Source organism: Hirundo rustica, chromosome 1, assembly GCF_015227805.2.
Source record: "Hirundo rustica isolate bHirRus1 chromosome 1, bHirRus1.pri.v3, whole genome shotgun sequence".
Taxonomy (NCBI): Eukaryota; Metazoa; Chordata; class Aves; order Passeriformes; family Hirundinidae; genus Hirundo; species Hirundo rustica.
In genome coordinates, this window is record NC_053450.1 from 62,146,212 (window position 1) to 62,174,162 (window position 27,951).

Here is a 27,951-nt window from a genome sequence, read left to right on the forward strand (position 1 = left end):
TATGGTTCTATGATTAACAAACAGGTGCACGGATTCTACCAACAGTTTTGGCCTATCGGGTACTTCATGATTTCCCCAAACTTTCTTGGGAAGGGTGTATTTCTGGAGAGAACCACCCCAGCACTACTTGAAAATGTTCTAAATGACGCAGGTAATGCCTGCACTGGGGCATGTGATTGAGGCACGAATGCTGCCCATCTGGGGAGATGAAGCAGCTCCAGCCCCTGGGAAGCCAACCCAGGGAATCACGCAGGATCACCTTTGGTAATGTGTACCCCAACCAGCCCCACTGGCTGTGTTGCTTGGTGCATAGGAGTATCATAGGTGTCACGGTGTATCAATAATACACCCGCAAAAGACATTTGTGGCTGATTCAAACCAGGCGGCGACCTGTGGATTTGACGTTCTGGCATGTTGTTTAAACCCGGCGCACTTTTCTGTTGTGTTTTGTACTGTCTCCTCAGCCTGCTTTTAGAAGGAGCTTTCAAGCGTACTTCTTAAATTATATTTTACATTTATTACCAGGCAGAAGCGTAAAGCCGAGACATTTTAAAATAAAATGTTTGCATTTAAATTAAAGCTGCTGCTGTTGCCGCTGCGTGTGTTTCTTGCCCCTTCCCCGTATTGGGCCCAGTAAGCCCCTCGCCGTGGGCCCAGCACTGCCTGGCCTTAAATGATTCCAGTATCCATTCTGGACTTGTTCCAGCATCTGTCCAGCCCGGCCCTCTCCCAGCATTTGCTCTGGATTGGTCCCACTGCCCACTCCCAGCCTGAACTGGTCCCAGCATCGCCTCGCTGAACTCCTGCCCGGGTCCCTGTCCATGGTGGCCCGGTCCCAGCCTCGCTCCGGGGCCCGTCCCGTCCCGCTTTCCTCCCCTGGTCCAGCTGGAGCCAGGCCGGGCACGGGGAGCGAGGTGGCCGGGGGCGTGGCCTGTGCCGGGCGCGCGGCGAGACGCTGGCTTCCCATTGGTCTTGGCGAGGGGCTGCCCAGCAATGGCCGGAGGCCTGGGGGCGTGGCTGCGGCGGTGACGGAAGTGACGGGCGCTGTGGGGGGCGAGGTTCCCGGATGCTCGGTGGCTGGCCCGGCGGAGGAAGATGTGGATTGATCCACGGAATAAAACAATAGCGCTTAAATAGCAAAATCATAGCCCGGCTCGTCTGCCTGAGGCGTGCTCACCGCTCCCACCCGGTCGCTGTAAATCGCCGTGTGAACAAGAGTTGGTTCTATTTTTCTTTTTGTTTTTATATTCCCCCCCCCGGCCGTGCAGGATGAGCGCCGTGCCTGAGGAAGCTAAGGCAGAAGATGGCGAGGCGCAGCCTGAGACACGTTTTTACTGCGAAGTGAGTGGGTGTCTTTGGTGGGTTTCCAGTCCGGGCAGGCGCTGGAAGGTGTGCGGGGATTGGGGAGCGCGGTCCCGGCCGTGGGGAACTGAGCCAGACCTGGAAGCGAGGGGGGCTCTAATGTGGGGAATGACGTGGCCGGTCCCTGGAAGAGCTCGTCTCAGGATTCGGTGAATTCAGGTTGTTCTTGAGCAGTCACGGGTGAGGTGAATGGTTCTTAATTGCAGCCTTTCCAGTCTCTGCTGCGTGTTTCTGATAGGCGGCCGCAAAAGCTCATTTATCTGTAAAAGCTGCGACTCCGGGTCAGAACGCGTTAAATTTGTCAGTCCTGTCGTGTTTGTGTAGCACGGAATGTTTTCTGGCTCATTCAGATTCTTTGACAGTATGCAAATGAAACACAGTATTAACGTGCATTAGTCGTTGGTGTTTTTAAAAGCCAAAGATAGTAAGAAATATTTGTCCGTCTGTATTGTCTTCTCTTAATTATTACAATGATATCTGTGTGTCTGTGGATCTTAATGAAATGCACGTGTCTTCCTCCATTGTTTTTCTGATGCCTTTAACGTAGCTGCGAATGAACAATGAACGGAGCTGCAGTTATTCTAGGGCATAATTTTGCCTCTATTCCTTTCTAGTCACTGCACTGCACTTCTTGCTGGCTTTCCAGCTTGGAGAACTTTAGAAAACTAAGAATTCAGAAAGTACTGGTAGCAGAGAAGGGGGAAGCTCTTAAAAACTTCTTACCACCTGATTTATTTAAGCAGGTGTTTAAGTGTTGTTTGAACGGGTTTGTGTACTATTTCTGGACATTTTTGTGGTAAGCTGCTCTCCTAAAAGTCACACAAACTGTACTGTTTGAGCCAAAGAAGACCTTGAGAATTACACGATTACACAGTAGGAACGAATGTATTTAATATTTATGATTCACCAGCGGCAGAATATTCGTAGCATAACTGAAGATGCACTTTCAATTTTTCTCTTTCAGGTTTGTAAAATTTACTGTACGTGTGCTATAAGTCTTCAGTCTCACTATCGTGGTGCAAAGCATAGGAAGGTAAACTCTTTCCCATATTAAATGTATATGCAGATGTAATTCTTGCAAGTTTAGTACTTGATTTCACAGGGCTTCAAGTGCTTATCTAATTTATTGGTAGATTTGTAACCGTAACTTGCTTGAAATAGTCCAAGAAAAAGATGAGGTGGTGATCTCACAATTCTGCTTTGTGCCAGCATGTAACCTGAATCATCAGCTACACCTAAAGGTAAAAAGTGTGCTAATTGTGAAGTTAACATTTGGATTACATGGGAGCTGCAGGTGGTGAAAGGATTCAACTTTCTGTTTTCTGATACAGTTGGTAAAAGTACTGTTCTATCTTCCAGGTCTGCATAACTCACCTGTACTTTGAATAAAATGAGCTTACTCTTTACTTTGACAGTAACACCAGTTCTGATTTCCTGAAGGGGTAACATTGACTTAACTATCAAACCTGACACTTGTGTTTGAAGCATCTAAATAACAGCAACCTAATTTAAGCACAAAACAAGCAAAGGCATTAAATAATTAAGCACCGTTCTGTGAGAGTGTATTTAGAGATGAGGCTTTTACAGATGCTGTGTGACTGAACCTTTGGCTGTTGATTGGCTGATGACTGTTTAAAATTCCACCATGTTCTCAGTCTGTAAAGGTGAGACATAACTCAGTTGTCTGTACTCCTTTGCTGCCATCACCTTGTAATGTTGTGGCACTGAAGAGCCTGTTCTGATGACAGGCTTAATGACATTTTATTCTTCCTGGGGCATTAGAGACTAAACAGCAAAACTGCCTTTCTGAAGTGGTGGTGTTTGTGTCCTCTTCTTTTTTTTTTTTTTTTTTGGAAATGAGGGGCATCTCCCCACCTTTTCTGCTACTGAGGCAGGTTAATAATATTCTGTTGGCTGTTTGCTAGATCACTTTAATAGCACTGATTCTTACTTGAGTCAGTGGCTCTACTCTCTCAAACCCCTTCTTATTCCTCACAGGATAGTGTATTCTTGTTCGCCATTGATCGAGAAAAAGTGAACATTTGTATTTTTCATGTCATGTCCTGCCAAATGCTCCTGCGGATCCAAAGAATTCCTTTTTTTTTTTTTCCTCCCCCATAGCTAACCTTCTTAGCAATGTAATTATTGGTGGTTTTTCCTTAAAAAGTGGGAAACCCAGCTTTTATTTTCTTAGAAAATCTGCATACAGTTTTCCTTCTGTTTCATGCTTGGATGCAGGCTGGGCTAAATCTGTCAGAGTTTCTTGTGTCGTTTCTTTTAGGTGATAGCAAGCAAGAGTAGGGCAGGTTACAAACTGGATTTTTGGTAATGTAAAATCTGTTGTAAGGAATTGTGGTCAGTCACACAGCTGCATTTCTGTAGGATAACTCTCCAAGCTCACATCATCATTCTTTTCAGTTATCTCCAATTTCTTTCTTTAAATTATGAAATCTATTGTGTGCTTTGATGGAAAATGATAAGAACTCAGATTGATTTCAGGGTTTTGTCCCACTAGGTTTGGAATGGCTAAAAATCCTGAGCCTATGTTTCTTTTTAATGTAGGGTAGGTGTAGATAGTGAATAGCTCTTAGTTAGTTCCTTACTGGAGGAGTTCCTGTTCAAAGTAATACCAAAGGATGTCCTGACAACATAATAGAATGAAAAGAAAGCAGTAGTTCTTTTCTTAAACCACAATACTAGCCTGACCAATCTATTAGCCATTTTTTGTGTCTTCAGTCAGATTGCCTTTTTTCTATCAGTTGCCCATCAGTTTTTAAAATGGTGTTGTTAAAGATACTCTGTGCTTGTCTGTCACGAGAAGGCGTTCCTTCATCAGAAGGTCAGTCATTAAGAAAACTTTAAGAAACAAATGCAAACACATGCTACATATATGAAATCATTTTCATTTCATTGGTCAATGTTTCCTATAGCTATTAAAAGTAAAATGTGTTATTTTGAGTAACAGTAGTAAAGCTTGGCTATCTGACAGATTAATAGGAATACTTCAGCGGATGTTCAGTGTACGTGGCTATTTTACCTCTTCTTTTCTTTTTTTTTTTTTCCACCTGGGTAGTTTGGTTGTTCTGGATTTTGAATAGGTACATAAGATATTTAGCTAGGTTGTTTCTGCATACCTTTGTTTTATCTCTGTTTTTTTTCTAGTGCTGTTGGTTCATAAGGCCAATCCCTTGTCAAAGAGGTGCTGGTGGCCAAAAGATTGTGTGGCTGGGATGATCATAGTACAAGGCTGTGAGTGTCTTGTGCATTCAGTGCTGTGTGACCTCTGTATAATGATGGGGTTTTGTGGCTTCATTGCAGAACAGGTATTAATCGGATAGGGAGTTGTAGAAAGTGAACTAGCCAAAATAATTCATGGCTCTGAAAATTGGAGGTGGCTTGTATTGGGTACTTTGAAAACCAGTTGAATTTTAGTTTCAGCCGTTATGTTAAAATATTTAGAAAACAACATTTATATAAGTTTGCTAATCCTTTTAATTTAACCAAGCCAGTGAGAGTAACGGGGGATATAATGCATGCAAGATGGGTTTGTTTGGCCTTTTTGTTTTTTCCACAGCTGAGGAAAAATCTAGGTTTTTTGGGACAGTGGCCCCAAATAAAATACACCTGCTGTGTATATACCTGGAATATGGTTGTATGTGATGTAATTTGTTGTGCTTTTGTAAATATGCATTAGTTTTATAGCTCAGTTTGCTAGAAAGGAAATCCAAGAGTGGAACATCTTTTTCCCATGTGTTTTGATCGGCCCTTTGCAGGCGTGGCATCAGCAGAAGAATTTTGCCTATTTTGTGAACTGTATTTGGAACACAGATGGAGATTGTTCTGGTTCTATCAGAGATTGAAGTTTCCTTGCCCTCCCTTCAAACCTGGAGTTAGATAGGTAGAAATGCCTGCTGTGTCCCAAAAGAAGAAAAATCTGTATTCAAAACTCCACAGGCTCATTAGAAACAGGAATGTTCAAATCTGTGAAGAGAGGTATTAGTCTTTGTCTTCACCATTTCAGTGTTCTCATTTCTTGTACCTCTTACCCTTGATTGCTGTGCATCAGACACTGTGGTTGAAATACCTGATGTGAAGGCAACTTTCCTGTCTTTTTTTTGTGGTAGTAAAGTCAACCTCTGCTGTTTAAATATTTCAGAAAGACATTTGTGTTGATACCTGGAATACTGACATAACTAGTTACAGGGAAAATTACCTTGCTGTTGGATTGTTTATATTTGGTCTCAAAAAGCATGCTGTTGTGTTCTGCAGCATATGTTCATGATTCAAGAGAAACTTCAATAGTGAAGCTTTCCTTTTGAGGGGAAAACCAAACAGAAATTAAACAAAACCTTGAAGAATTAAAATAAATAGGATTTCCATGGTGTCCTTGTATATCTAACTGATATATTTCAAGAATGTATATGTTCAGAAAAAACTAAATTGTGTTCATGTCATGCGTAACTATGCGCTTGAAACTGTTCTGTTAGATAACCTGTGAACTTAAATTGTGTGGACAGTTATGCAGTGGCTTGTACAGATCATGATGTGCACGCAGGGTTTGGGTCCTTAAAACCAGTAGTTTTTGAGTTTCGGCTTTTCAAAGTTAGATACTTTGCCAAAAGTTACTCTAACTTTTCAGTCTTAGCTCAAAAACAGCTGTTGCAATCCCTGAACCAGAACAGAGAATAAGTTTCTTATCTAATGTGTGAGAATCTTAATTCCTGATCTAGTAGCAGGGATCACAAGGAAAATGGACCCTTTTAGCTTCAGTTGTGAAACTGCATTTCTAATATTAACAAAAGCAATAATCCAGCTGCAGTCAAAATTGATTACCTGAAAATAATCAGGAAGAAATTCTCTTTGAGCAGCAGCTCACAGTTGCTAATGTTTTCTGCACTTGTCTGAAAAACATGGTATTAGCAGCTGTTTGTTGTAAAACTGGAGAATGAGTAACAGAAGCACTTGGAACAGCAGAACTGCAAGGAACACTGTCTGTATTTCTAAGCTTATGAAATCCTGATGAGTTTATACAAAATCATCCACTGCCTGTGGCAGTACCAGGACTTAGGTAACTTCCTTACCTTATAACTGCCATGAAAATACAGCTACTTGGCTTCTCAGACAATTAACTGTTGTATCAGTTGTGCTTCCTATTGAATTGTCGCACTCATGTCCAGCATCTCTCTCATGCCACTGAGTGTTGAAAATACAGCACTTAACTCCATGGACTGCTCTGGACAGGCAGCTGCTGTAGTGGTAGAATTGGAATGGATCTTATTGTTCCATTCCTGTTTAAATGGCAAATTTATGTTTACTTACCAGAAAATTCTCAAAATGAGTCAGGATTGCTTTAGCTGTGAAATGGAAATTTAAGTTCCTCTTTTCCTTAGATTCTGCCAAAACACAATCATCTGTTCTGGATTCAGCCAGTGAAAGACATTTTTCCTGTTCTTCATGATATGAATGATTTCTCCTGAGATTTGGCTAGCCTTAAGGTTTAACCAAATCCACTCAAAATGGTGGGGAAGCTGCTTTTAGTTAGTTTTTCCTTTGGGTGTGGGGTTTTTTCCTCTCTCTCTCTCTCTTTTTTTTTTTTTTTTTTTTTTTTTTTTTTTTTTTTTTTTTTTTTTTTTTGTTGGAACCACACCTTCTGTAGTTACACTTAGGAGCTGTAACTTTAGGTTTTCCTGCCATCCTTCAGATGTTGTGTTTCAAGCCATAATCATCTCTTAAAACTTCATTAAATAATGGCTTTCTTGAAAGTAACCTTGTGTTAACTGTGAGTACAGCTTTATCAGTACTTCCAGCTTTTGCAGAAAGTTATAAAGGCTCTGATTTTTCCTGTTTGACAGTGGAAACTTTGGCCTGTAATGCACTTCATCTGCAAAGGCTTTTCCGGAAATGCTGGGTTTTTCCTTCAAATGATGCAGCACATTAATTTCTTTTTCTTATTTTATTTTGGGATGACTTGCATCTTCATAAATAAAGCGAGAGAAAGCCCTGAGACGCAGGACTCTCTATAGTAAGTATAATACTTTTTTCTTCCAGCCTCCTAGGATAGATATTGGGGATTTGCTGTTTTGTTGCTTTCCTGACAGGTCAGGTATTTGCATCTGCCGATTTGTATGTTTGTAACTGTGTTTCTCTTAATATGCTGAACATTCTTCTGAGATTTCTGTCTAGTGAATTGCTGAGCAAAGGTTTGTTTTAGAGTATGAAACCTTACTTATGCCTTTTCACATATAAATATTTATGTATCTGTCTAGTGGAGGGATGTATAGTCAGTGTTTTAGTTTCTCACCTTCCCAGGCTAAACTGTCTCCCACTTGTCTGTCAGCTCGATTCACTCCCTGCTGAGCTTCAGGCAGAATGCTAAGAAGCTAAATCAACAGGCTAACACAGCACTGTTGCAGATGCAGCTCTACCAGTGCTGAAGCTACTTGGCTGCCTTTCTTTATTGTGGGCTTGGAGGAGCAAAGATATATTCAAAGTGAATTCAGTTCTCGGGGTGTCTTTTCCCCCAGAAACTGAGAATGTGAATCCAGACTGTCACAGGTCAATGAAAGTAAGAGTTGTGGTGAATGGTTAAAAATATGGTGTATACCTAGCTCACAGTGGAAAAGAAAATCTTGTTGAAAGGTACTTACGATGACATAGATGAAGCAGAGGCATAAGCAGATGTGGGAATAATGATAAAAATCAATGAGATTATTAAAACCCAAAATGGTTATAGAGTCAGTCATACAAGAAACAAGCCTTTCACTTCTACTTTATCTTCTTAGCCTGTTCTCCCAAGAAACAAGGCTTACATCCCACCTCTATCATCTATTCCCCAGTGTCTTTTGAGCCTCTCAGCCTCTTTGAACCAAGTTGATCAAAGGTGCCTGAAAGTACACATCTACACAGGGAAGAGTGACGGTGTCAGTGCTGTACTGAGGGAAGTGCTGCAGGCAGAGCTCACTGCTTACTGCACCCTGAAGAATCAACAGATGAGAAAGATCTGGGAAGACACTGGCCAGAGACTGGGCTTCATTCGCTGCTCTCAGGATTTTGTGCTGATAAGGGAATTAGTGCAAGACATCTCATTCAAGCGTGAGAACTCTTACGAGATTTTGCCTCAGCAGCCATGACTGCTACATGGTAATGAAGCTCTCTGACAGAATTTTAAGAGTTGTGAAAACTTCCAAGTCTTCTCGAAGTCCAATGGATTCAAGCGCTACAAAATTGTATTTACACCTCAGCAACAAGAACAGGTTTGTTTGGCTCTGGTCAAGGGCTTTTAGTGGAAGACACTTTCTACAGATTTCTTTGAATTCCATGTCAGAAATGATCGTTTAAACTAATAATCATTAAGTGAAGAGATCATAAAATATGGTTTTGGAGGAATAATAATAATAACTTTGGAGAAATAATGTATGGGATGCATGTAGCAGAAAGTGTGAGTTGAGTAAGAGGACAGAAATTGTGGCAGCAAGACTGTGAAAAGAGTGGTGCAGTGCCAGGAGCCTGTCGCAAGACCTATGGCTTTAGAAAGCAGTACTTGTATGTACTACTGTCTCAGTGTTCCATGGAGAATTAAGAATTATATCATGGGTTAAGAATGCGTGCATGCTACAAATACTGTATCTTTGGAAATGTCATGACTTGGAATCATTCAACTGGGATGTATCCTGCAGAACAAGAAGTCAAAATAAGTGATTATTAAAGTGAAGAATCTGGAAACTTTGGTGAGCAAGTTAGCTGTAACTTCTGGAGGAGTCCCAACATCACAGGATACCACGTATCAGAAGCATTGCAAGATGTGCTTTTATCCAGAAAGTTCTCTGTCTCAGCAATCATTTTGAAGTGATCAGAAACTTACTTCTAATAGAAAATTATTATTAATACTATTGTGTCTCCTTTATTCTACTCTATCCATTTCATTCTGCTTCACTGAAGATTGAGTTGTGGAAGGTCACTTTGGAAGCTACTGGTAGGGTTTATTTGTCCAAAGAGGCTGAAATTTGACCTGATGGAAATTTATTTGTATGTTTCAGTTGTGCTGTTTTGCGTTTTTTTACTATTAGAAAAGCTTTTTTCTTATGTAACTTTTTAGAGCTGTTGGGAAGTGCAATGCAGAATTAGATAGTCAATATGTATGTAGAACTTCTTGAACTTTCCCATGGACATATTACCAATTATATAAATAATTCTCCTTCAAAGTCCAGCAGATCCAGTAAATTCATTGTGCTCTGTCCCTGAAACAAAGGAATAAATTTTGAATTTGTCTAGCCTTTACTTTTTTAATTTAAATAGCTGATTTTTTTTACTGTTTGTAGACCTATGAAGTAAGCATGAATAAAACGTATTAAATTCAGTAGTAAAGTTTTGTGAATCAGCATGGAAAGTATGGCTATTCTTAAATTAGGTGCACTATGTAAAGTATGAATCTTAATTTTATTTCGGTATATAGATTAATGAGATGCTTTTGTTATTGTTGCTGTATCTGCAGTCTTGTTCTAATGTTCATGCTGTCACATGTTCCAGTGAGATTGAAATGTGACAGCATGTTCACAGAGCTGAAGTTCAAAGAACCAGGGAAAAAACGTTGTGAAAGTGAAGGATGAGTTTTCTTGGAAATGATTCGGAACAATACCTGACAAGTATCTGAAATGTACACTGTCTAAAAAGCAGCAAGTACTTCAGAGGATGAGGCTTGATGTATTTAGGATGTTTTACACCATGTACTTCTGCATTTTCTTCCTTGCTGCAGAATTTTAAAAAGTTCTTTTGTCAGTAGGGAGAACACCTCCCTTGTAAACCAAAATTTAAAAAGACAAAGTATTTGGATTCAGAGTGTTTCCAAATGGGATATGCCATATATATCCTTTCTGAACCCATCAAAAGTTACTTGATAATCCAGAAATGGTGAGTGTGTATAACCTGTGTGACTGTAAAATCGTGTTGGCTTGGAAGGCAATTAAGTGAGGAAATGCATCTGTTTTTGGAGGAGTTCCACTTCCTGTAAGAAAAGCATCTTTCTTCATCACATTACCGTGTGACTTTCCATATGGCAAAACTATCCAGAAGCTATTTTTGTGCTAATGACAGAATTGGGTATCTTGGGTTGCGTTTTTCTTTTTTTTTTTTTTTTTTTCCCTCTTCAGCAATTCGGGGGTGAGCAACATAATGGAAGATGCTGAAGTTCTGAGACTTTACTAAGTGTTAAGTCAAAGCACAGCTGAGTACATAAATTTCAGTCATGTGATTCCTTTTTGCAGTGATATAATTGGACAGATGGAATATTTCTTCCAGCTCTTTTTTAAGGCAGTTGCCCATATATTCAGGGATAAGTAGTGGAGGAGAATGAACATTACTTTTTTTTTCTTGGTGTGTTTTGGCCAAAATAGAAAAGTTTTGAAAGCTTTTTGCTTTGAGTGAGAGGCACTAAATGATGGCAGTATACATGCCACTATACGCAGAGGCAAACATTTACTGGGCAGTAGCAAAATGCAGTGGTTTACTACTGTTAGCCCAGGCAAGGTCATAGTACAGAGCCCTGTTAAAGCCTTTTGTGGGCTGCCTAGCTTAATTGGTGAAATGAATGTGGCACAGAGGCATGGATTAAAGAAAATTTTTTTGTACAGCCTGTGGAATTTTTCTTGCATTACAGTACGATGCAGAGGTAGCTTGTCCTGCTCTTAGAGCAATAAAAATGAAAAGTGTAATAAGGGATGCTCTTACCTGCTGGGTCTACTAATATGCATCTATATCCTTCAACTTAAAACCTGTCAATAGCACCATGAGTAGAGAAAGCTTCACTGTGGTTGTTCTGTAAAACACGGAATCAAGGAGAGCAATCCAGTCCAAAACCAAGCTGCAGTTATTAAACAGCACCGATGAGAAGTTCTTCCTCCAGTGAAGGCACAAATGTTGTGGATTCTGCATTGTGTTCACCGGTATCCTAATCAGCATTTCAGCTTAATATTTTAAGAAATTTACATATTTTAACATGTCGTTCCATGCTCAAGAGTTAAACATGGATAAGAATGCAGTTTTTGGGTTTATAACTACTGCTAAGTCTTCAAAGGAAAAGCCTGGAAGTTCTATTCTGATTTACAGGCTAGAAGAGAAAATGTTTCAGAAGCCATAATAATAGAAGTATAAGATGGAACACTATTTCAGCGCCCTTACGACGTTTCTCCTGGGGAGTTCCTCTACGTGGTGGAATCTGGCGTCTTTGGGCACTTCCCTTTTATACTCAAAAGGGAATCTCTGGTGCTGAGCTCGAGGTATCCTTGTTGCTGCTGAGTAGCTGAATTGACAGTGTCTGAAGCTGCCCCTTTGTTTTGGAACATGGCTGTTGCATTTCTGGCAGTCATTAGCAATGTGCGTGCATATACCAACACATATACCGATGTTTCTTTGTTCTCCACCTTGTATATGTTCAGCAGTCTGTATCTGAATATTGAAAGGAAAAGGTTTTGGGGGAGTTCCTTTGGGTTTGTTTGTTCATGTACGTAGCTAGTATTTGGAAAATAGTTCTTACTAAATAAGATAATTAGGTGGAAGTTCCTGAGACTGATTAGGTGATTTCCTAACTTCCTGACTGAAGCAGGACTACAGCCAGTGCTGGATCATCATTTGCTTGCTGAATCCTTGAACACTTTTGCAGGCATAGAGTCTTTTACCTGTCTTTAATTGGTCTACAGTTGCTCCTCTGTTTGAAGTGGAATTTATCCTAATATCTAAGCATCAGTAACCTGGTTGGGGATGCTTTGTTGTGGGCCCGGGAATTTGCTCTTTGGGGGATTCTGCTGCTTACTGAACACCAGGAGGCTGCTTTGTTTCCCTTTGAGCCTGGCAAACCAGGAGATTTTCAGCTCGTTGGTCAGGCCGGTATGCTTTAGAGAAAATACTGTCTTGGTTTGGTCTTAAAATGCTTAAAAAACATATTACTTGTAACATTACAAAGCCATGTGGCTAGTAAGTGTGAATTAAATGTTAGCCTGGAAACCTGCTGTCGCTGAATGGGAGAGTCTTCAAGATCAAAACTTTTTTGGGCAGCAGTGGTCTTTCCTTAAAGTGTTGTGTTTGGTGCAGTGGTTTTTTTTTTTTCTTTTTTTAACAAAAAAATAATTCAGTCCTCCAGTCTGCTATCTTTCATGATAGCAACAGATAGAACTTGATTTTTAGTTTGACCATATTTGTAAACTCTAACCATGTTAAGATAGAATGTGCTGTGAACTGCCTCTGGTGCAATTCTCTGTAAATTCAATTTGTTCCTTGAAGTAAACTAAATAAAGCACTTTTTCACATATACCTGTATCATTTATTTAGTTTACTTCCTTGAAGTAAACTAAATAAAGCACTTTTTCACATATACCTGTATCATATAGCATTTGACCATATTGTCTGCACATGCTGGACCCAGAATATTTACATGAGCTTCAGACACTGATTGAACAATTCTGACATTAGGTAATTGTTGTACTTGCAGAATCTTCTTGCTACCAAATACTTTGAAGCTTTTAACTGAAAAAGCATAATTTATTTTAAGGAATCCAAAGAGATATGCTTTCCCATACCCCTTCCTTATGTTATTATTGTAGAGTTCTTTGCAAAATGTTTGTAAACTTGATTTGATTTACAGCTTTGATACCTAGCTCTTAACTTTTTTGCAGAAAGAAGAAAAAAAAATATATGCAACATGTTGTGTTTGCCATGACTGTAAAAAGCTTTTTTACTTCAAAGTTAGGAATTATGTGTGCAAATAATTAATAATTTAACTTTTATTTTTTTAATCAAATAAGTATTAGTGTATCACCTTATTTTAATCTTGAATGCTGTGACTTATAAAATCTTGACAGCATCATTAAAGCACAGTGGTTTGTGTGTGTCTATGGATTTGAGGGAGAGAAGGGCAAGGGAGAAATCCAGCAGGAGTGTAAGTGCACACCTTAACCTTCACTTTGAAGCTCTTGAGTGATTAGGAATAGATACAGACCCCTGTGTAAAAGATGATGTAGTTTAATGACTATACTGATTGTGTCTGGGACTGTTTAGGCTCTGAATGTTTAGACCAGAAGCTTTTGTTTGGTACCTGTAACACAGATTGATTGTTGTGTGTGATACTTAAAATAGGTATCCAATATGAAAAACACTTAAAAATGAAGTAAGAATTGAGTATTCTGGGTTTCTGACATTTGTGTGTTTGACATTTTGTGTTGGTGGGGAAGGGTAGTGGAATGGGATACTTAGAACGGTGAATTTAAAAAAGAAAACTATCAAGATGGAATATTGATCCTGTATTAAATGGCAAAATGAAGATAACTGTTCAATTTTGTAACATATTTCAGTGATCTGCTAAGTATTTAATAAAAGCAAATGAGAAGTAATCTGACTGTCAAACTCTTATCCTAGGTTCTTCAGCTCTAATCCAAATTCCGCTGAAGTATCGAGTGTTCAAACGAGGTAGCTGAATATAAATTATGTCTTTTTCTGATGCAACTTTGAAATCAATAGTTTTATTTCAGTGGTGAATAAAGTAGGTGTTTTGATTATGGTCTAGAGAGAAGCAATGCGAGCTGCCAGACATTTGAACCATTGCGGTTCTTTTGTGCACTGGTTAATTCATGTAAAAAAAGGTCTTAAGAGAATATGAAATTACAAGTATTTTTACAGAAAGACATTCAAACTTGAGACATAGTTTGTCTGCATGATTATCCAACAATATTGTAGTGACTCTAGCTAGTATTTTTTTAGTTCGTGTAGTTTTCAATTAATAAAATTGCAGCATGCTCAGTGTACAGTGAAAGCATGACAGACCAAAAGCATATAAACCAAGAACAGCATGGGTTGTTTGCTATTAAGGTGATGATATGACAAGAGTAGTTGTATGTTAGGAAACAAGAAGAAAATGGCTATTACCTCAATGAGACCTTGAACTTTTTTCTGCTTGCATCTTTCCATATTAAGTCTGAAAGATCACGTGCCGTTGTCTGTCAGCTTGGGAATAACCAGTTTACACTGAGCTGCTGCACGGGCGCACAGATGCATACATTTAAGAGTTGATAAAACTCTGTCTGGACTTTTTTTGCTGATTAGAAATACGTCTTTTAACACTTCATCACAGTCTTTTATAAAGTCCAACATTTGAGTACACTTAATGCCTCTTTGAGGTTGTTTTTCAGGTATATTTAGCTGAACTCTGCTGGTATTCTAAGCTGAGGAGGAATGCTTTAGAGGTGTTTTAGGCAGAGCAAAAACCAGACTATTAAAACTCAGTGAGGAGCGAGATAGAGCCCTGATGGAAACACTGCTAGTTTGGACTCAGGAATATACTGACTGTATCTGGGCAGCCTTTGGGCTGCCCAGAGCTCAAGAGTTACTAGCTGTATTAGTGATTCAGATTGTGTTCTTTGTCAGCCTTAAGGCAGTAAAATTCTTGAACTTCAGACTCCCATATGGGACAAGCAGTCCCATAATGCTGTATGAGTATTAGGGTTTTAAGGGGAGGAGGAGGAGGCTTTTCTTTTTTTCATGAGAACTGCCACAGTCTGGGGCATGCCATGAATGTGAACTTGGTATCTTTCCTTAGTAAACTGAATTGTGTTAGAAGTCTGGTTTTGCTTATTTAGTTCTTTTCTTGAAGACATTAAATCCTTGTGTATAAAATTGTTATGAAAGACAAAATGTTGTACTTTTTCTGTGGGGGACTGATGTCTTGCCTGTTTTCCTTATGCATTTCAGAGTGCAAATGAATTTTGTCACCATTAAAGTCTCCCATTAGAAACTACATTAGAAATGTAGACATTACGTGTAAACTATGTAATGTGTAATGTCTCTTTATGTGTGTATTTTTTTACTTCAGTGAAGAAACCATTCAGAGGGAACATAACCAGTCTGAAGGATTTTATGAATGATCCTAAAAGAGAAGAACCTCTGATTGGTATGGTTTTTTGTTTTATAAATTGTATGCCTTTGAATTTGTTACCAAATGGCTTTCTTTTGAAATGAAAGGTGGGATTTTAGTTACTGTTTAATTTTCTATAAATGTATTTAATAACTTACTTGTCCCATACCATTTAAATTTTAGTTTATTATGTTGGGTATTATAAAGGCCTCCTTAGCTCTTAATTTGTTCCTGAAGGAACCATCTAAGTAAAGAAGCTTTTTCCAGATCATGGAATTGTTGAAGTTGGAAGGGGCCTAGGCTGATCTTAACCCCTGCTCAAGCCCCAGAGGGGCTGGGACCATGTCCAGGTGACTTTTAAGTATCTCTGAGGTAAAAAAACTACAATCTCTCAGGAAAATCTGTTCCAGTGCTCAGTCACCCTCGCAGTCAGAGTGTGTTTCCTGATGTTCAGGCAGTATCTCCTGCTTCAGTTGTGCCATTGCCTCTTGTCCTGGCACTGGGCACCCCTGAAAACAGCTCCCTCTTTGCACCCTCACCTCAAATATTTATTTATTTATACACAGTGATGAGATCCCCTCTGAGCCTTCTCCTCTTCAGGCTGAACAGTTCCAGCTTTCTTAGCATTTTCTCATAGGAGAGATGCTCTAGTACCATTGTCATTTTCATGGTCCTTCATATGCCCATGTCTCTTGTACTTGGCAATCCAGAACTTGACACAGTACTCCAGGAATGGCCCTACTGGTGCTGAGTGGAGCCTGCTGTCAGCACTTCTTGTTTAGCCCAGGAAAACATCAGCCTTTGCTGGCTCATCTTCAGCCTGGTGTCCACTAGGTCTTTTCCTGCCAATATTCTTCCTGGCTAGCCAGCCCCCAGCATGCCCTGGTGCCTGGGCTTGTTCTTCTCTGGATGCAGGACTTGGCCCTTCCCCTTGTTGATCTGCCTGAGCCTGCTGTCAGCCCAGCTCCAGTCACTCTGGGTCCCTCTGGGTGGCAGCACAACCCTCTGGTGTATTGGGCATCCCTCCCAGTTATGTGTTATCAGCCTTGCTGAGGTTATGCTCTCCATCACCATCCAGATCATTAACGAAGGTTTTGAGCAGGACTGGACCCCGTACTGACCCCTGGGGTACACCGCTGCCTTCTGGGCTCCAACTGGACTTCATGCCACTGGTGACTTGTCATCCGTCGAGGTTCTTTGTGGCTTTCTGTTTGGTGGGATATACAGGGGTTTCTACTTTGTGAGCTATTTTCCCTCACTGTCCTTGGCTAAACTAGAAGCAGTGAGATTAATTTTAATGCTTTATTTCTGTTAGGTTAGGCAACCCTTAGGAAAGAACAAGGCTGCTTGTCAGTGGCATTAATGTTTCAAGTGTGTCATGGTGGCCTAGAGAAATAGGTTCTCTGATGAAGGCCTAAGTAGAAAATTTCCTAAATTGCTAGGTTTTTTAATATTAATACTTTCCTCTAAGCAGTTGTAATAGAAAACACTGGTTGCAAGAAGACTTTCAGTTTATTTGGTGATAGTTTATTTTTAGAGTTAAGATTTAGCAGGATGATACTGTAGCAGATCTGAGATGAATTTCTTCATAACAGCCTGTATGCTTTGAATTTATGAATGAAGCAGTTTTGATGACACCCCAGTGTTTTTTTCTTGTTGCTGAGCAGTGCACCTGCATCGAGACTGTTTTGTTACTCTGGGTCCTCACCCCTTGATTAAGCTGGGGGTGGGCAGTAGACTGGGAGGTGGCACATCAGGGCAGTTGACCCAAACTGGCATAAAGGATATTCTGTACCATGTAATGTTATGCTCAGTAATCACAGTGTGAGGTAAAGAAAGGAAAGAAAAAAAATTAAAAAAAGGGCAGGGGGTGGGGTGGTGGGAAGCAGGGTTTAACTTCCAAGGTGGCTGTTCAGAGACTGTGGGTTGGTATTGGTCTGCCTGTGGGGAAATAAGCGATGGGGTTTTGCATATTGGTTAGTTTTGGGTATTTTTTACCCTTCTTTCCTTAGCTTATTAAACTATTGTTAAGTCCATGAGTTTTGTTGCTTTTGTTCTTCCTGTGTTCTCCCCACCCTGCTGAGGGGTGTGGGATGTGAGTGAGCAAGCAGCTTTGTGGTTCTTGGCTGCTGGCTGGGATTAACCCATCATGAATACAGAGTACTGGAAATTATGACAGGGAACAGCTGCAGGACTTTCCTATTTGTTTTAAATGGCTTTTAAGTTTATTATGTTCAAGCTTTTCAGAATATAAGATTTTTCTTGCTAGGTAAGAAGCCTCAAACGTGAAGATTTCTGAATGTTTTAAGGGATGGTCTCAGTAATTTCTAGGAAAAATGAAGAAAAATCCCATTTTCATTCTTGTAATTCTTAAAAGTTTATGGAATGTTTTCTTTTCAGATTATGAAAGATTCTGTTTTTTGAAGTGATTAATGTCTTTCCTACATCTGCTTTTACTGAGATACTGTCCAAATTATGTTTGACTAAGTATTTTAAATGCATTTTTTAAATTGTAGACATTTGTAAGGCGTTTCCTATTCTCATTCTCCTTTCTTGAAAAAATATCCCAGACAGGAGTAAAGGTGCATTAAATATTTTTTAAGGGCATGGAAATCTGCCACAGAGGGTGTATTTCCTTTCAGAATAAGACATTGGTAAAGAGGTAAATTTAGTTGATGTGAGTAGTAAGTCCAAAGAAGTGTTGAAGTGATCCTGGAAGGGTGTCAAATTCTGAAAATGGAATAATTTCATAGATTAATTTTTGAATTTAATGAGCAGCATTGAAAAGAATGCATCTGTTTCAGTAGTCTGTGGTAAAATAGAGATGTTTGAAACTCTTGCTTTTACAGGTTTAGAACATGTGGTTGAAATCAGATTTGAAGGAAGAAGAGAGCCACGTTACGAGTGCAGGCTGTGTGGCTATAATACAGAGGTGGCACCTATGATAGAACATCTTAGTGGGTATAAACACAGAAGAGAATACATTGTGAGTAATTTGATGCATTTCGATCCAAATTTCTTTATGATGCTCCCTTTTTATTTTTTTCCTAAATAATTAGATTGTTTGAAGTTTAAACCCCCATATGTTAAATTGCCAGTACTTACATAGTTGACTCTCCCCGGGTCAGACCAACATGAAGAGCTCTGATGCTGTGGGTTGTTGAGGCAGCGCAGTCCAGGGCTGCCTGTCTGTTTCAGCTCCAAAGTCTGTTCCTAAGTGTTCAGATTGCTTTCAGGATCGGGTTCCAAAAATAATGTGATTCTTTTTTATTCCCCAGCATGTCCATAGCTTTGCTGGATTTGGTACAGAGGATGTTTCCTTTTGGTAGCAAGCTTTGCATGGTATCCATTTTTTTTGTTTGGAAGACTACTTTAGTAACTAAAATTCGATTAGATATGTTGCAGAGAAGAAATTAGCTCATAATATTCAAATCAGTCTTTTGGAAGCTTCTCCAGAAGGTGAAATGTGAAAATTTTTTAATATTGTGATAAATTTTGATATTAACCTTTTCAAGCTGGCTTTGTTTACAGTGTAAAGAGTTTCCAGATAAAATGAGGAGAAGACCAACAGATATAAAAAAATGCAAAATCTCGTTTCTCAGACAGATAGCAGAAGAGCTAGAGAAGAGTGAAGGATTAAAAATGTATCAGGTAATTGGAAGTAAACGTAAAGTATCTGTTAATATGCCTTTTATCAGTGCATTTATGTTTAATGGAGTAAATTTTAGAACTACAGCTGGCAAAGCTTGTTAAATTTCTGTGTTTCTAGGAAGTGTAGTAAGGCTTACCTTTAGGTTGCCCTGAAAAATCTGGAGAAGAGAACAGTAGTATTGAAGTTCATCTAGAAAAAACTGAAGCTTTATATTTTCAAAGTCTTAGATGTTTTAAATTCAAGACTGTTCAGTCTGAACTCAGTTGTTTGGAAATTCATTATTTCAATAACTTTTAATTTTTGCAACTTAAAGTTACTCAAATGTAAGCAAATTTTCTCTCAAATTTTATTTGTATTTAAAGGATTCTTTATCTCTTTGAGAGGCATTTAGTTAATTTACTTAAATTTAATTTAATTACGTTGTCATAAATAAAAGTACTTGTTCCTTTCCTAAAGGCAGTTGCAGTAGAGACTGTTGTTAGGAAATATCAATCAGAAAGTCTTAATATGAAACTTTTTCTATTTTTAGATTGAAGGCTATGCAAGACCTGCTACCTCATGTAAGTCTATGAATTTCTTGAATATAGTAGATTTGATATAATTGATATTTGGCCTAATTTGACTTAACTAGTTGAACTCAAAGGGTTTGACTGATGTAAAGCATTCAACTTGTAATACCACAAAATGTTTTCGGAGATTTTTTTTTGGTTTTTTTTGAAGTGACGAAAGAAGGAAATTGCCAGACTTCCAGTCTTCCTTTGATATTTTTTAACTTCTTGGTTCTGAAGGTATTTATGATAACTTCAGTAATTTGCTCATCAAGGGAAGTAAAAGAGTATGGAAAATGGTACTTGATGGCTTTCTCTGAATAAGCTGATAAAGTTTCCTCCACCTCATTTTTTTCAAAAAGCTTACATGTTGAATCACCGCTGAAAGTGGAAATTGCTGTTCTTTAGCAAATTGGAAAAAGCAATAGAAACCAAACCCACAACCACAAACCCAGCATCTTCCCTCATACACTATGGCTGAGTTACATCTTTTGGTGCTGTAGGTGTGCTGTAGATCCTTAATGATGCCAATCTGGAGGAATACCTCCTTGCTACCTTTTGACCCTAGTGTTAGTATCAGAAGGAGAGTGGGGAGAAGGAAAGCTGGGTTTGGTTGAAGTGGGTGAAGGTTGCATAGATCAACAGAATTTGTCAGTGTGAATCCTGCTGTGTACACTGATAGAGATGATCCGACAATCCAACCCCCATAACTTCTTGTTGGAAACTTAGCTATTTTATGTACAGCTTTTAGGTTCACTGGTATCTACTCAGAAAAAAACCCACATGCAGACCTTATAACTTTTTTTCATGGAGGGGACAGGCCTACTTCAGTGTATTCCATACAGCCTTCTTGTGTGGGATTCAGCTGCCTGAACACAGATGCTGTAGGGAAACCTGCAAAGCCTTTAGGGCACAAGTCTTCCACAGACTTTTCATCAAGGATGCCTGCTGGTTTCTAAGATATGTGTGCCATCTGCTGCTGAATCCTGCCCTTTACAGAAACCACAGCCACTTCACAGCCAGTAACTGTTCTGTTTGTGTAATGCTTCTGTTGAAGTAATGCAGTGCAAGCCTTGTGATGTTGCTAATAATTCTTTTTCATTTTCTAGCCCCATTGAAGGAGAAGGCAAGGTGAGAATACTACCTGCACAGAAGAATCAAAAGAGATTTTTTAATCTATTTTTCTGTAGCAATCATGACATGTGGGAAAATATTTTATATTGTCTTTCCACTGTACTTACTCCTCTTCTGTAAATTGTTCCTTTTTGTCTGTGAGGAAATAGTAGCTATGGCTTTTGAAATACTGCAACTGAAAAAGCAATTGAAATTTCAAGCTGCTTCCATTCTGTGTGGGATATCACTGTGGAGTAATTTTTATAAAAAGCTGTTTATATAGGAAGAAAAAACCCAACTTAGCATTATTTTAGTCATCTCCTTTAGCTGATTTGTTAAGAAATTCTTCTGTACTATTGGTCTCTCAGAGAGTCAGTCAGAATGAGGACCTTTACAGCACATTTAAAACACTCTTACTTCTTAGAGAAAGATATCCAGTATTGGTAAGTGATGTAAATCTGAAACGGAAATATTTTGGTTCTAGATACTATGAGTAAACCTAATGTTCTAGTAATATTTAGAATGCATCTTAATACTGTAATTTCTTTCTTTTAAGATTGGAAGACGATTATAAGCATGAGGTATGTAGAGGCAGTAACTCCACACAAGTGTTCATGTACCCCAAGTGTCTCATGTTGTAGCAGTTTCTGTATGCTTGTTTTTCATTTTTCTGGAAAATGCTTACTCTTTGGCTTCATTTACTATTTCATTAATATTGTTGCAGAAGCAATTGCCCTAATGAGTCAGAGTTTTGTGTTCGTCACAGCAGAGGGGACGAGAATACAGTACAGTCACCTTAGTTCTCATAAATCCTGCTCAGATACACCAAGAGTCTGAGAGCCAGTGTCTTCAGGCCTGTGCTGCAGTCTCCCCTTCCCTGTTTTGTCCCTCATCAGATCAAGACTTTGCTATACTGAAAGTTTGGTTTAAATCTTAAGATATATCTAAAGATTTACATTCCTTTTTTCTAACTCAGAGGTGAAATTCAAAATGATCATTGAAGTCCTGTCATGATGGGAGACAAACTCTGAGAAGTGCCTTGTTTTTATCTTAGTGGCAGAGTTGGTTGTGTAGGCCTCAGACTGGTTAGGTACTATGCCAAATGCAGCTGAGCACTTGACTTTTTTTAAACACAGTCTTGCTCCTGAGTGAGGAAAGGCTGGGAAAAATAGCTCCTGTAGGTGTGTGGCTTAGTTCTGAAATGTGTTCTTCCTGGTATTGGAAGTGATGTAGTTGTGTTTGTGTAGCTGCTGCCAAACTGATACTGAGGATCTAAGGTTACGTGTTTATGGCTCTAACCTGAAATTACATATTTTCTTTGTGTTGACTTTTGTTGTTCAATAAAAGATTAAAATGTCGTGTTCTGTACAAGATAATGCAACAACTGCTGTAAAATTCAGTCTTTTAATTTTTTTTTTCTCTATTGTACAATCCCACAGAACGATCCTGTTCGGAAACAGAAAGCTCTGGAGTTCTTGGTATGTATGTCAAATAATTGTGATGAGAGTTGTGGGGTTTCACCAGTACGGCGCAGTGAAGATTGTGAAGGAGCCTCTGATTACTGATCAAACTCATTTGACCTCAGCATTAATTTCTATTTTAGTGGACTCTGCCCTGAAAAGTTAGTGCAGCTGCAGCTTAGCTTAGGGCAATTGACTGGATTAAATGTGAGCTCTTGGTGTGTTCTGTGGATGACTCTGCCCTTTGCTGAGGAGCCACCCTGACAAGCAGTGTTAATTAGCAGCACTGATGTGTAGCAGCTCAAGTGCTGCTGGCTGCCTTTATCTAATGAGATTGTTGATAATGGTGAGCAAGAGGAGCCACTCTGGTCTGGCTGCTGGAGAGAGCACAGCTGCTCGTCTTGGAGTGATTGGGGAAGTTTTTTCAGTTCTGTTACTGTTGACAGTGGCATAGTTAAGCCTTGGTTTGTCTTTTCGCTTTATGAAAATACCTGACTGTATTTTACTCTGTGAAAGTCATGCTCTGTACCTAAGGCAGTTGGAAAATTTCATTTGAGTTTGAATTGTGTTTATACACCAAACACAATTAGAAGTAGAAGCAGAATGTCTTCTACGCTGTGGTTACTTGTGACTTCAGAAAGAGAGAGAAGAAAAAATAAGTCTACGGGATAATCAGTAAACTACAAAAAAACTTGGTAGTTAATTGACTTTTATCTACAGGAATCACAGCTGTTCTTTACCAAAGGCTGCCTATAGTCTTTTAACTTAATGTAAACACTTATAAATTTATTTGCTTAGTAATCATCCTGAAGCTTATTTTTTATTCAGTTTTCTACAGAGAAAACATAAATTTAGGACTTGTGCCCTTCTCTGTCTGCAACAAAATGTTTATGGACTTGACAGTACAGGAGTAGCACAGAAATCCAGGTTTATGTTTTACCTTTTATCAGGCCATAATTATGTTCCCAATTTTATTTTTTTATATTTTTATATATTTTTGTATACATTTATCATATATGCCATATATTAACCAATAGTATAAATATGGTTATACCAAAATCAAAGTATAACTTTGATCTTGTTTGTGTATATGACTCTTTGGCATCCTAATGACCAATTATAACCATGTTTTTCGACAGGAAACTTTTCACATCACCTCAGACTCAGAAGCAACACTTGTTGTTCACATTACACAGGAACTCGTGGAGGCTTTGAAGGCCTTCTGTGAAAAGAAAGCAGCAGTAAGTAACTTAATCTTGTCTGGAGTTGTTTACCATTGGGAGGAAAGGAGTAGTTAAAATCACTGTGTTAACACCCTGCCAACCTGTAACAGTTCAGGCATGGGTTGAAACGCCCAGTTAAATGTACTTCAGTTTTCTTCTCTTACAATTTCTAAATAACAAAGATATTAATTGCATAGTACATTTCTCTTAGTATTCTATGATCATATATCTGTTTTGGCTTTTTTGTGTGTGTTCTGTTCTGGGCACCATTCTGCTTCTCGATTACAGATTGTCATCCTTTTTGTGGCGGTCCCTTTCTTGATAGCTTTTGTTGTAAGATCAGTGAGGCTTTAAGTGCCACCCAAATATACCAGTTTCTTCTTTGGTGGGCCACCGGGTAGGTCTGTCTTTCTCATAACTTGTAGCTCTGCTCTTAGGTGAGTTTTAATCTGTTAAGACTAAGGTAGGCAAGATGTCCTTGACTATCTGTTGGTCCTTACAAACCTTCATAGCTTCTTTTCAAAGAAAATAAAAAGGACCCTGAAGAAGGACCAGAATCTGAAAAAATGATTCATCAGTCTGGCACCTACTGGTTTACAAAATTCAAGATGTGGGTTTTTTTCTGAAAACTGTTTCAGACTGTTTTCTCAATTGTATATTCCATGTCAGGTGAGCTACAGTAACTGTCTCTCTGCAAATGCTGCCACCAACAGCAGATAACTGTTTCTTGTAACCTGATCTCTCAGCTGGGCCTTCTGTTCTGCATTCCCCAGATGGAGGCAGGATTTGCATATGCACCAGTTTTATATTTTAGCCAGGTGATGATAAGAGAGATGAGGCAATAATTTTGAAAGAAAAGACATTGTTTTCACCAGACACCTCCTTCTGTTCTCCAGACACATACCTCTTCCAAGTAACACTTTGGAAAATGGTGGTATAATGTGCTAACAACACACCCCTCGTATAGACTTTGCTATCACCTAAAATTGTACTTTGCTAGCTTTCTACGGGAAATTCATTGTCTTTCAGAATTTGTAAAGGTCTTAAATTCTTGCACTGCCAACCAGTCATTCTGACCTTTTGCTTTAACTAGGATAATTACACCGACAGTTTAGGCCCACTGGTGTCAGTGCCTCAAGATGAATTTCCAGAAAGCAAAAGCGTCCCAGAACACTATGGGCCAGATGGAGAGTACAAAGGTAATTTAGATATTTTGTTCTACCAGTTTGTTTACTCTGGAGACTGCACAGATTGTGAAAATTTACTTTTATGGCCAGCCATAATGCTTCTTAGCTGGTGTACTGTGTGTCTTTGCCCTCTGAGGCAGTTCAGGATATCATTTTCTGAAGCTTTAATGACTTAACTGTCTGAAAACATTCCTGTCTCACTGAACACTGTTAGAGCAGTTAAGGTTATAGAAATTCAAGCAGTAACCCTTCCTGATTTGGGTGAAAAGATGCCAAAATCAGGTAAGACATAAAGGCAGGAAGTGGGAGAACAGAAGGACACATCATAAAATCTCAAAGTAAATCTCAAAGTAGTTGTGATTGCAGTTGGTATTTTAATATTTTGCTAACTTTTAGTGCCCTTTATTCAGGAAGTTCTGACTGGAATCAAGGTGTTTTGTCTCAGTATGAAGAGTATTCTGAAGATGCTTCCTTTGCTCCTGCTCATTCACACAGTTACCAGGCAGATGGTGGATCATCCTCCTGTCATCTGAGATCTAATGACTTTGCAATGATGCCTCCACTCAGGGACTCTACTGCTGTTGACCCTTACAATCCTGTCAGTGGTATCAGTGAAGGGCTGAGACAGCTCAGAAACTCCGTGTTCTGCAGGAATTCGGCTGCTGGGGCCTCTTCATACCAGACCAGCCTAGTGCAGGAGTACTCAGCAGAATATATATCCAGTGATGTGCAAGGAAGTGAGCTCCTTGATAACAGACTCTCATTTGGTTGGGAAAATACAAAATGGAAGAATCAACAAGAGTGTACACAAGCAAGGCATATAATTGACCAAGAATTACCCTATCCCAATTCTTCTGCCTCATATCCTTCATCTGGAAGATACTCTACAAACTATGCTTCACAAAACTATTCCTCTTACACCAACGAGTCTGCGAATACTGGTACATCTGCAAATTCTGCTGTTTCAGGAAGAGGTGGCTTCAGGTGGCACCAGGACACTAGGTGGAATGAGTGGAACGAGAACTCTAGGTGGAACAAGAACTCTAGCTGGAAGCAGGAATCTAGGTGTCGAGGATTCAGGTATCAGATATCAGGCTACCAGAGAGACTGGAGTTCACATCAGGACTCATTTTCTGGCAGTGCTTTATACCAAGATCACCAGCAGTTCAGAAGCTCAGAAGAGGTGTTTGATGGAGTTGATGTTGGTCTTGCTCCCAATGCTGTGAACAGACTACTAGGAAAGGATGTACCTACAATGACCAGTATGCTCAAACAGTTGGCTCCCTATTATCCAGGACTTCAAAGTAAGATTGTGATTAGTTTGTATCATTTGAATTGAGTTACATCAGCATGGTTGCTTTAACATAAGCAGGAGATAGCGGGTTGCAGAGAGCTGTTCAGGGGAGTCCAGCTCATTTTGCTCACATGTGTATCAGCTGAAGAAAGCCATTGTTGCCTCGCTGAGGACACTGTGCCTCTTGTCAACTAGATGGAGCAGTGAGTGGGAGGAGATTGTGATAGTGCAAAAATTTCCTGATTTGAAAGGTTTGTCCTAGATCATTTTTCTCACTAGCAGTTTGTATTGTGAGTTGTACTGGTAGGTTTGTAGTGATGGGAGGGGAATGTATTGGCATAAATAAAAAAAAATATTGAAATGCATGCAGAACCAAACCTGGATGGCATTATAATAGATAATGGGTTTTGATTCATTTGAATTGAGATAACAAGAGAAATACTATCAAAGAGCTGGTTCATTACCCGTCAATTTCTTTTTTCGAGTTACTGTAGAAATAGTCATTAATGTTGAGAATAGTGATATACTATTCATAATGAGAGTTTCTCCTTTGGCAATAGATTATAAGAGGGATTTAAAGAGAAGTGGGCATCTGTTACTGCATAGCTGTCATTGGGCTTGAGTTTGAACAAACGCAAACTCTGCTTCTGTACTAGAATTAGTTAATTAGGTGGCTACTTAATAGTAAAACCTTAATTTTTGAATTCTCTATGGTGTATCATGGAGATATTATGAGATGGAAGTAACTCTAAATGTCTTTATCTCCCCTTTCCAGAAATAAATACTCAGACATTCGTCAATGTGCTAATAGAAACTAGAGAGAAAAATTAAGGAGCAACAACAGCTGAACTGGACAGAGATGAAGAGATTTGAGAATCTCTATCACTTGGCTTTCAGGAAAGAGACTGCATTTAACTCTGTTGGACTGGCTTGGGAAAGGTAAAGAGAGGTAAGGGTTTAAGTTTTCAATGTGAAATATAGCTGGAACATGAACTTGCACATAATGGGTGAACATACTATTTTGTTTACGCTTTTTGTAATGTATTTGTTATATCTTAGTATATTACAGAAAAGAAATCTTTGGTTATTTTTTGAAAATATGTTAAAATTACTCTGTCAGCAAAAAGCTAATAATCCTTTTAATACCCTTCTCAATTCAGAAGAGAAAGGAAGGTTTACTTTTATGTTACCTACTTAGGAGGAATATTCATTGAAAATACAGGTTTACTTTTCTTCAAAAAAGGCCAGTTTCATTAATTTGAGGCTTTATAATTAGCATATATTCAGAAATTGATACACTACATTTCTTTATATACAGAGAAAGGAGAATGTCACAGCAAAGGTATTCTGTCTTAATGTGATGCTATATGGGGAAAATGTAATCTGTACTAGAGGACTGGTATGTAATGGGGCACATTAGTTTTGTTTTTTTGCAGAGGAAGAAATTGTGTGAAATGTATGCAGGTTTTTAAATCATGTTATTCAAAATGAAATAATTATAAATTGTCTTTAAAAACTCATTTGGTGAATGGACCCATGCTAAAATAAAAATTCTTGATTCTTTCTACTGGCAAAAGCATATTAAGAAATAGTAGAACCCATGAGGCAATCAGAAAAAATAACCGGAAAAAAATAAATAAACAAAATGTTGTACCAACTGAGTAATACTTACCAGTTCATAATGTGTATCAGAGCCACATGCTCATGAATGCTTGGCTTTAGATATCTGCTTTATGTAATTAAAACAAGCTTACATGGAGCTGAAGAAAAGAAGTAAAGTGAGACAGTTTACTCCTGAGTGTCTGTTTTCCTTTTCACTGCTGCATTGTGGACTATCATTTTCCTTCTCACCCATGTTGAAACTTTGTCTCTGTGCATTAAATACCTGTGCTGAAGCAGTTAGTCTTCATGAGCTGTCATAAAACATTTTGGATCTTATTATGTAAATTTTAATAAAAACTCAACAGAATAATTTATTATTGAGCATGTAAACTCAATTCCCTAAAATCTTCCGTCATAATTTTGTTTCTGCATCTGAAAAGATCCACTTGCCTTTCTGCTTCCTGTTCAGTGCCCTTTACTGCTTTGCTTTTACTGAAGTGTTGGAGTGGTTTATAATGTCATACACCTTGTAGTTGTGTCATACACTTCCATCCACTGAATTACATAGTTAAACCTTCTTGCTTAAAAGAGAAAATTGCTTTTTCTACCACTGGTG

General features: G+C 38.8%; 1 protein-coding gene across 5 annotated transcripts; it reads left to right on the top strand.

The window, feature by feature from the left end:
* Positions 1 to 1,036: 1,036 nt before the first annotated feature.
* Positions 1,037 to 27,524, top strand: LOC120748723 (uncharacterized). Of its 5 annotated transcripts, XM_040055432.2 has the most exons (15): positions 1,037 to 1,341; positions 2,327 to 2,395; positions 7,351 to 7,384; positions 13,765 to 13,815; positions 15,215 to 15,292; positions 18,106 to 18,242; positions 18,788 to 18,907; positions 19,438 to 19,468; positions 20,566 to 20,587; positions 21,126 to 21,150; positions 22,009 to 22,047; positions 23,169 to 23,270; positions 24,346 to 24,451; positions 24,850 to 25,743; positions 26,509 to 27,524. In XM_040055432.2, exons 1-15 carry the CDS (start codon positions 1,270 to 1,272, stop codon positions 26,562 to 26,564), a joined length of 1,836 nt encoding a protein of 611 aa, XP_039911366.1. In that variant the 5' UTR covers positions 1,037 to 1,269; the 3' UTR covers positions 26,565 to 27,524. The 5 variants fall into 5 exon arrangements, with proteins under 5 accessions (XP_039911366.1, XP_039911375.1, XP_039911384.1 ...); XM_040055441.2 differs by lacking the exon at positions 13,765 to 13,815 and having other exon boundaries at positions 1,064 to 1,341; XM_040055458.2 differs by lacking the exon at positions 7,351 to 7,384 and having other exon boundaries at positions 1,279 to 1,341.
* The last annotated feature ends 427 nt before the right edge of the window (positions 27,525 to 27,951 follow it).

Excerpts from the sequence above, each read along its gene's own strand:
- LOC120748723 (XM_040055432.2), top strand. The coding sequence starts at position 1,270 with ATGAGCGCCGTGCCTGAGGAAGCTAAGGCAGAAGATGGCGAGGCGCAG. Across the intron at positions 18,908-19,437 it reads AAGGATTAAAAATGTATCAG|ATTGAAGGCTATGCAAGACC; the intron begins GTAATTGGAAGT and ends TTCTATTTTTAG. Across the intron at positions 22,048-23,168 it reads AGAAAGCTCTGGAGTTCTTG|GAAACTTTTCACATCACCTC; the intron begins GTATGTATGTCA and ends GTTTTTCGACAG.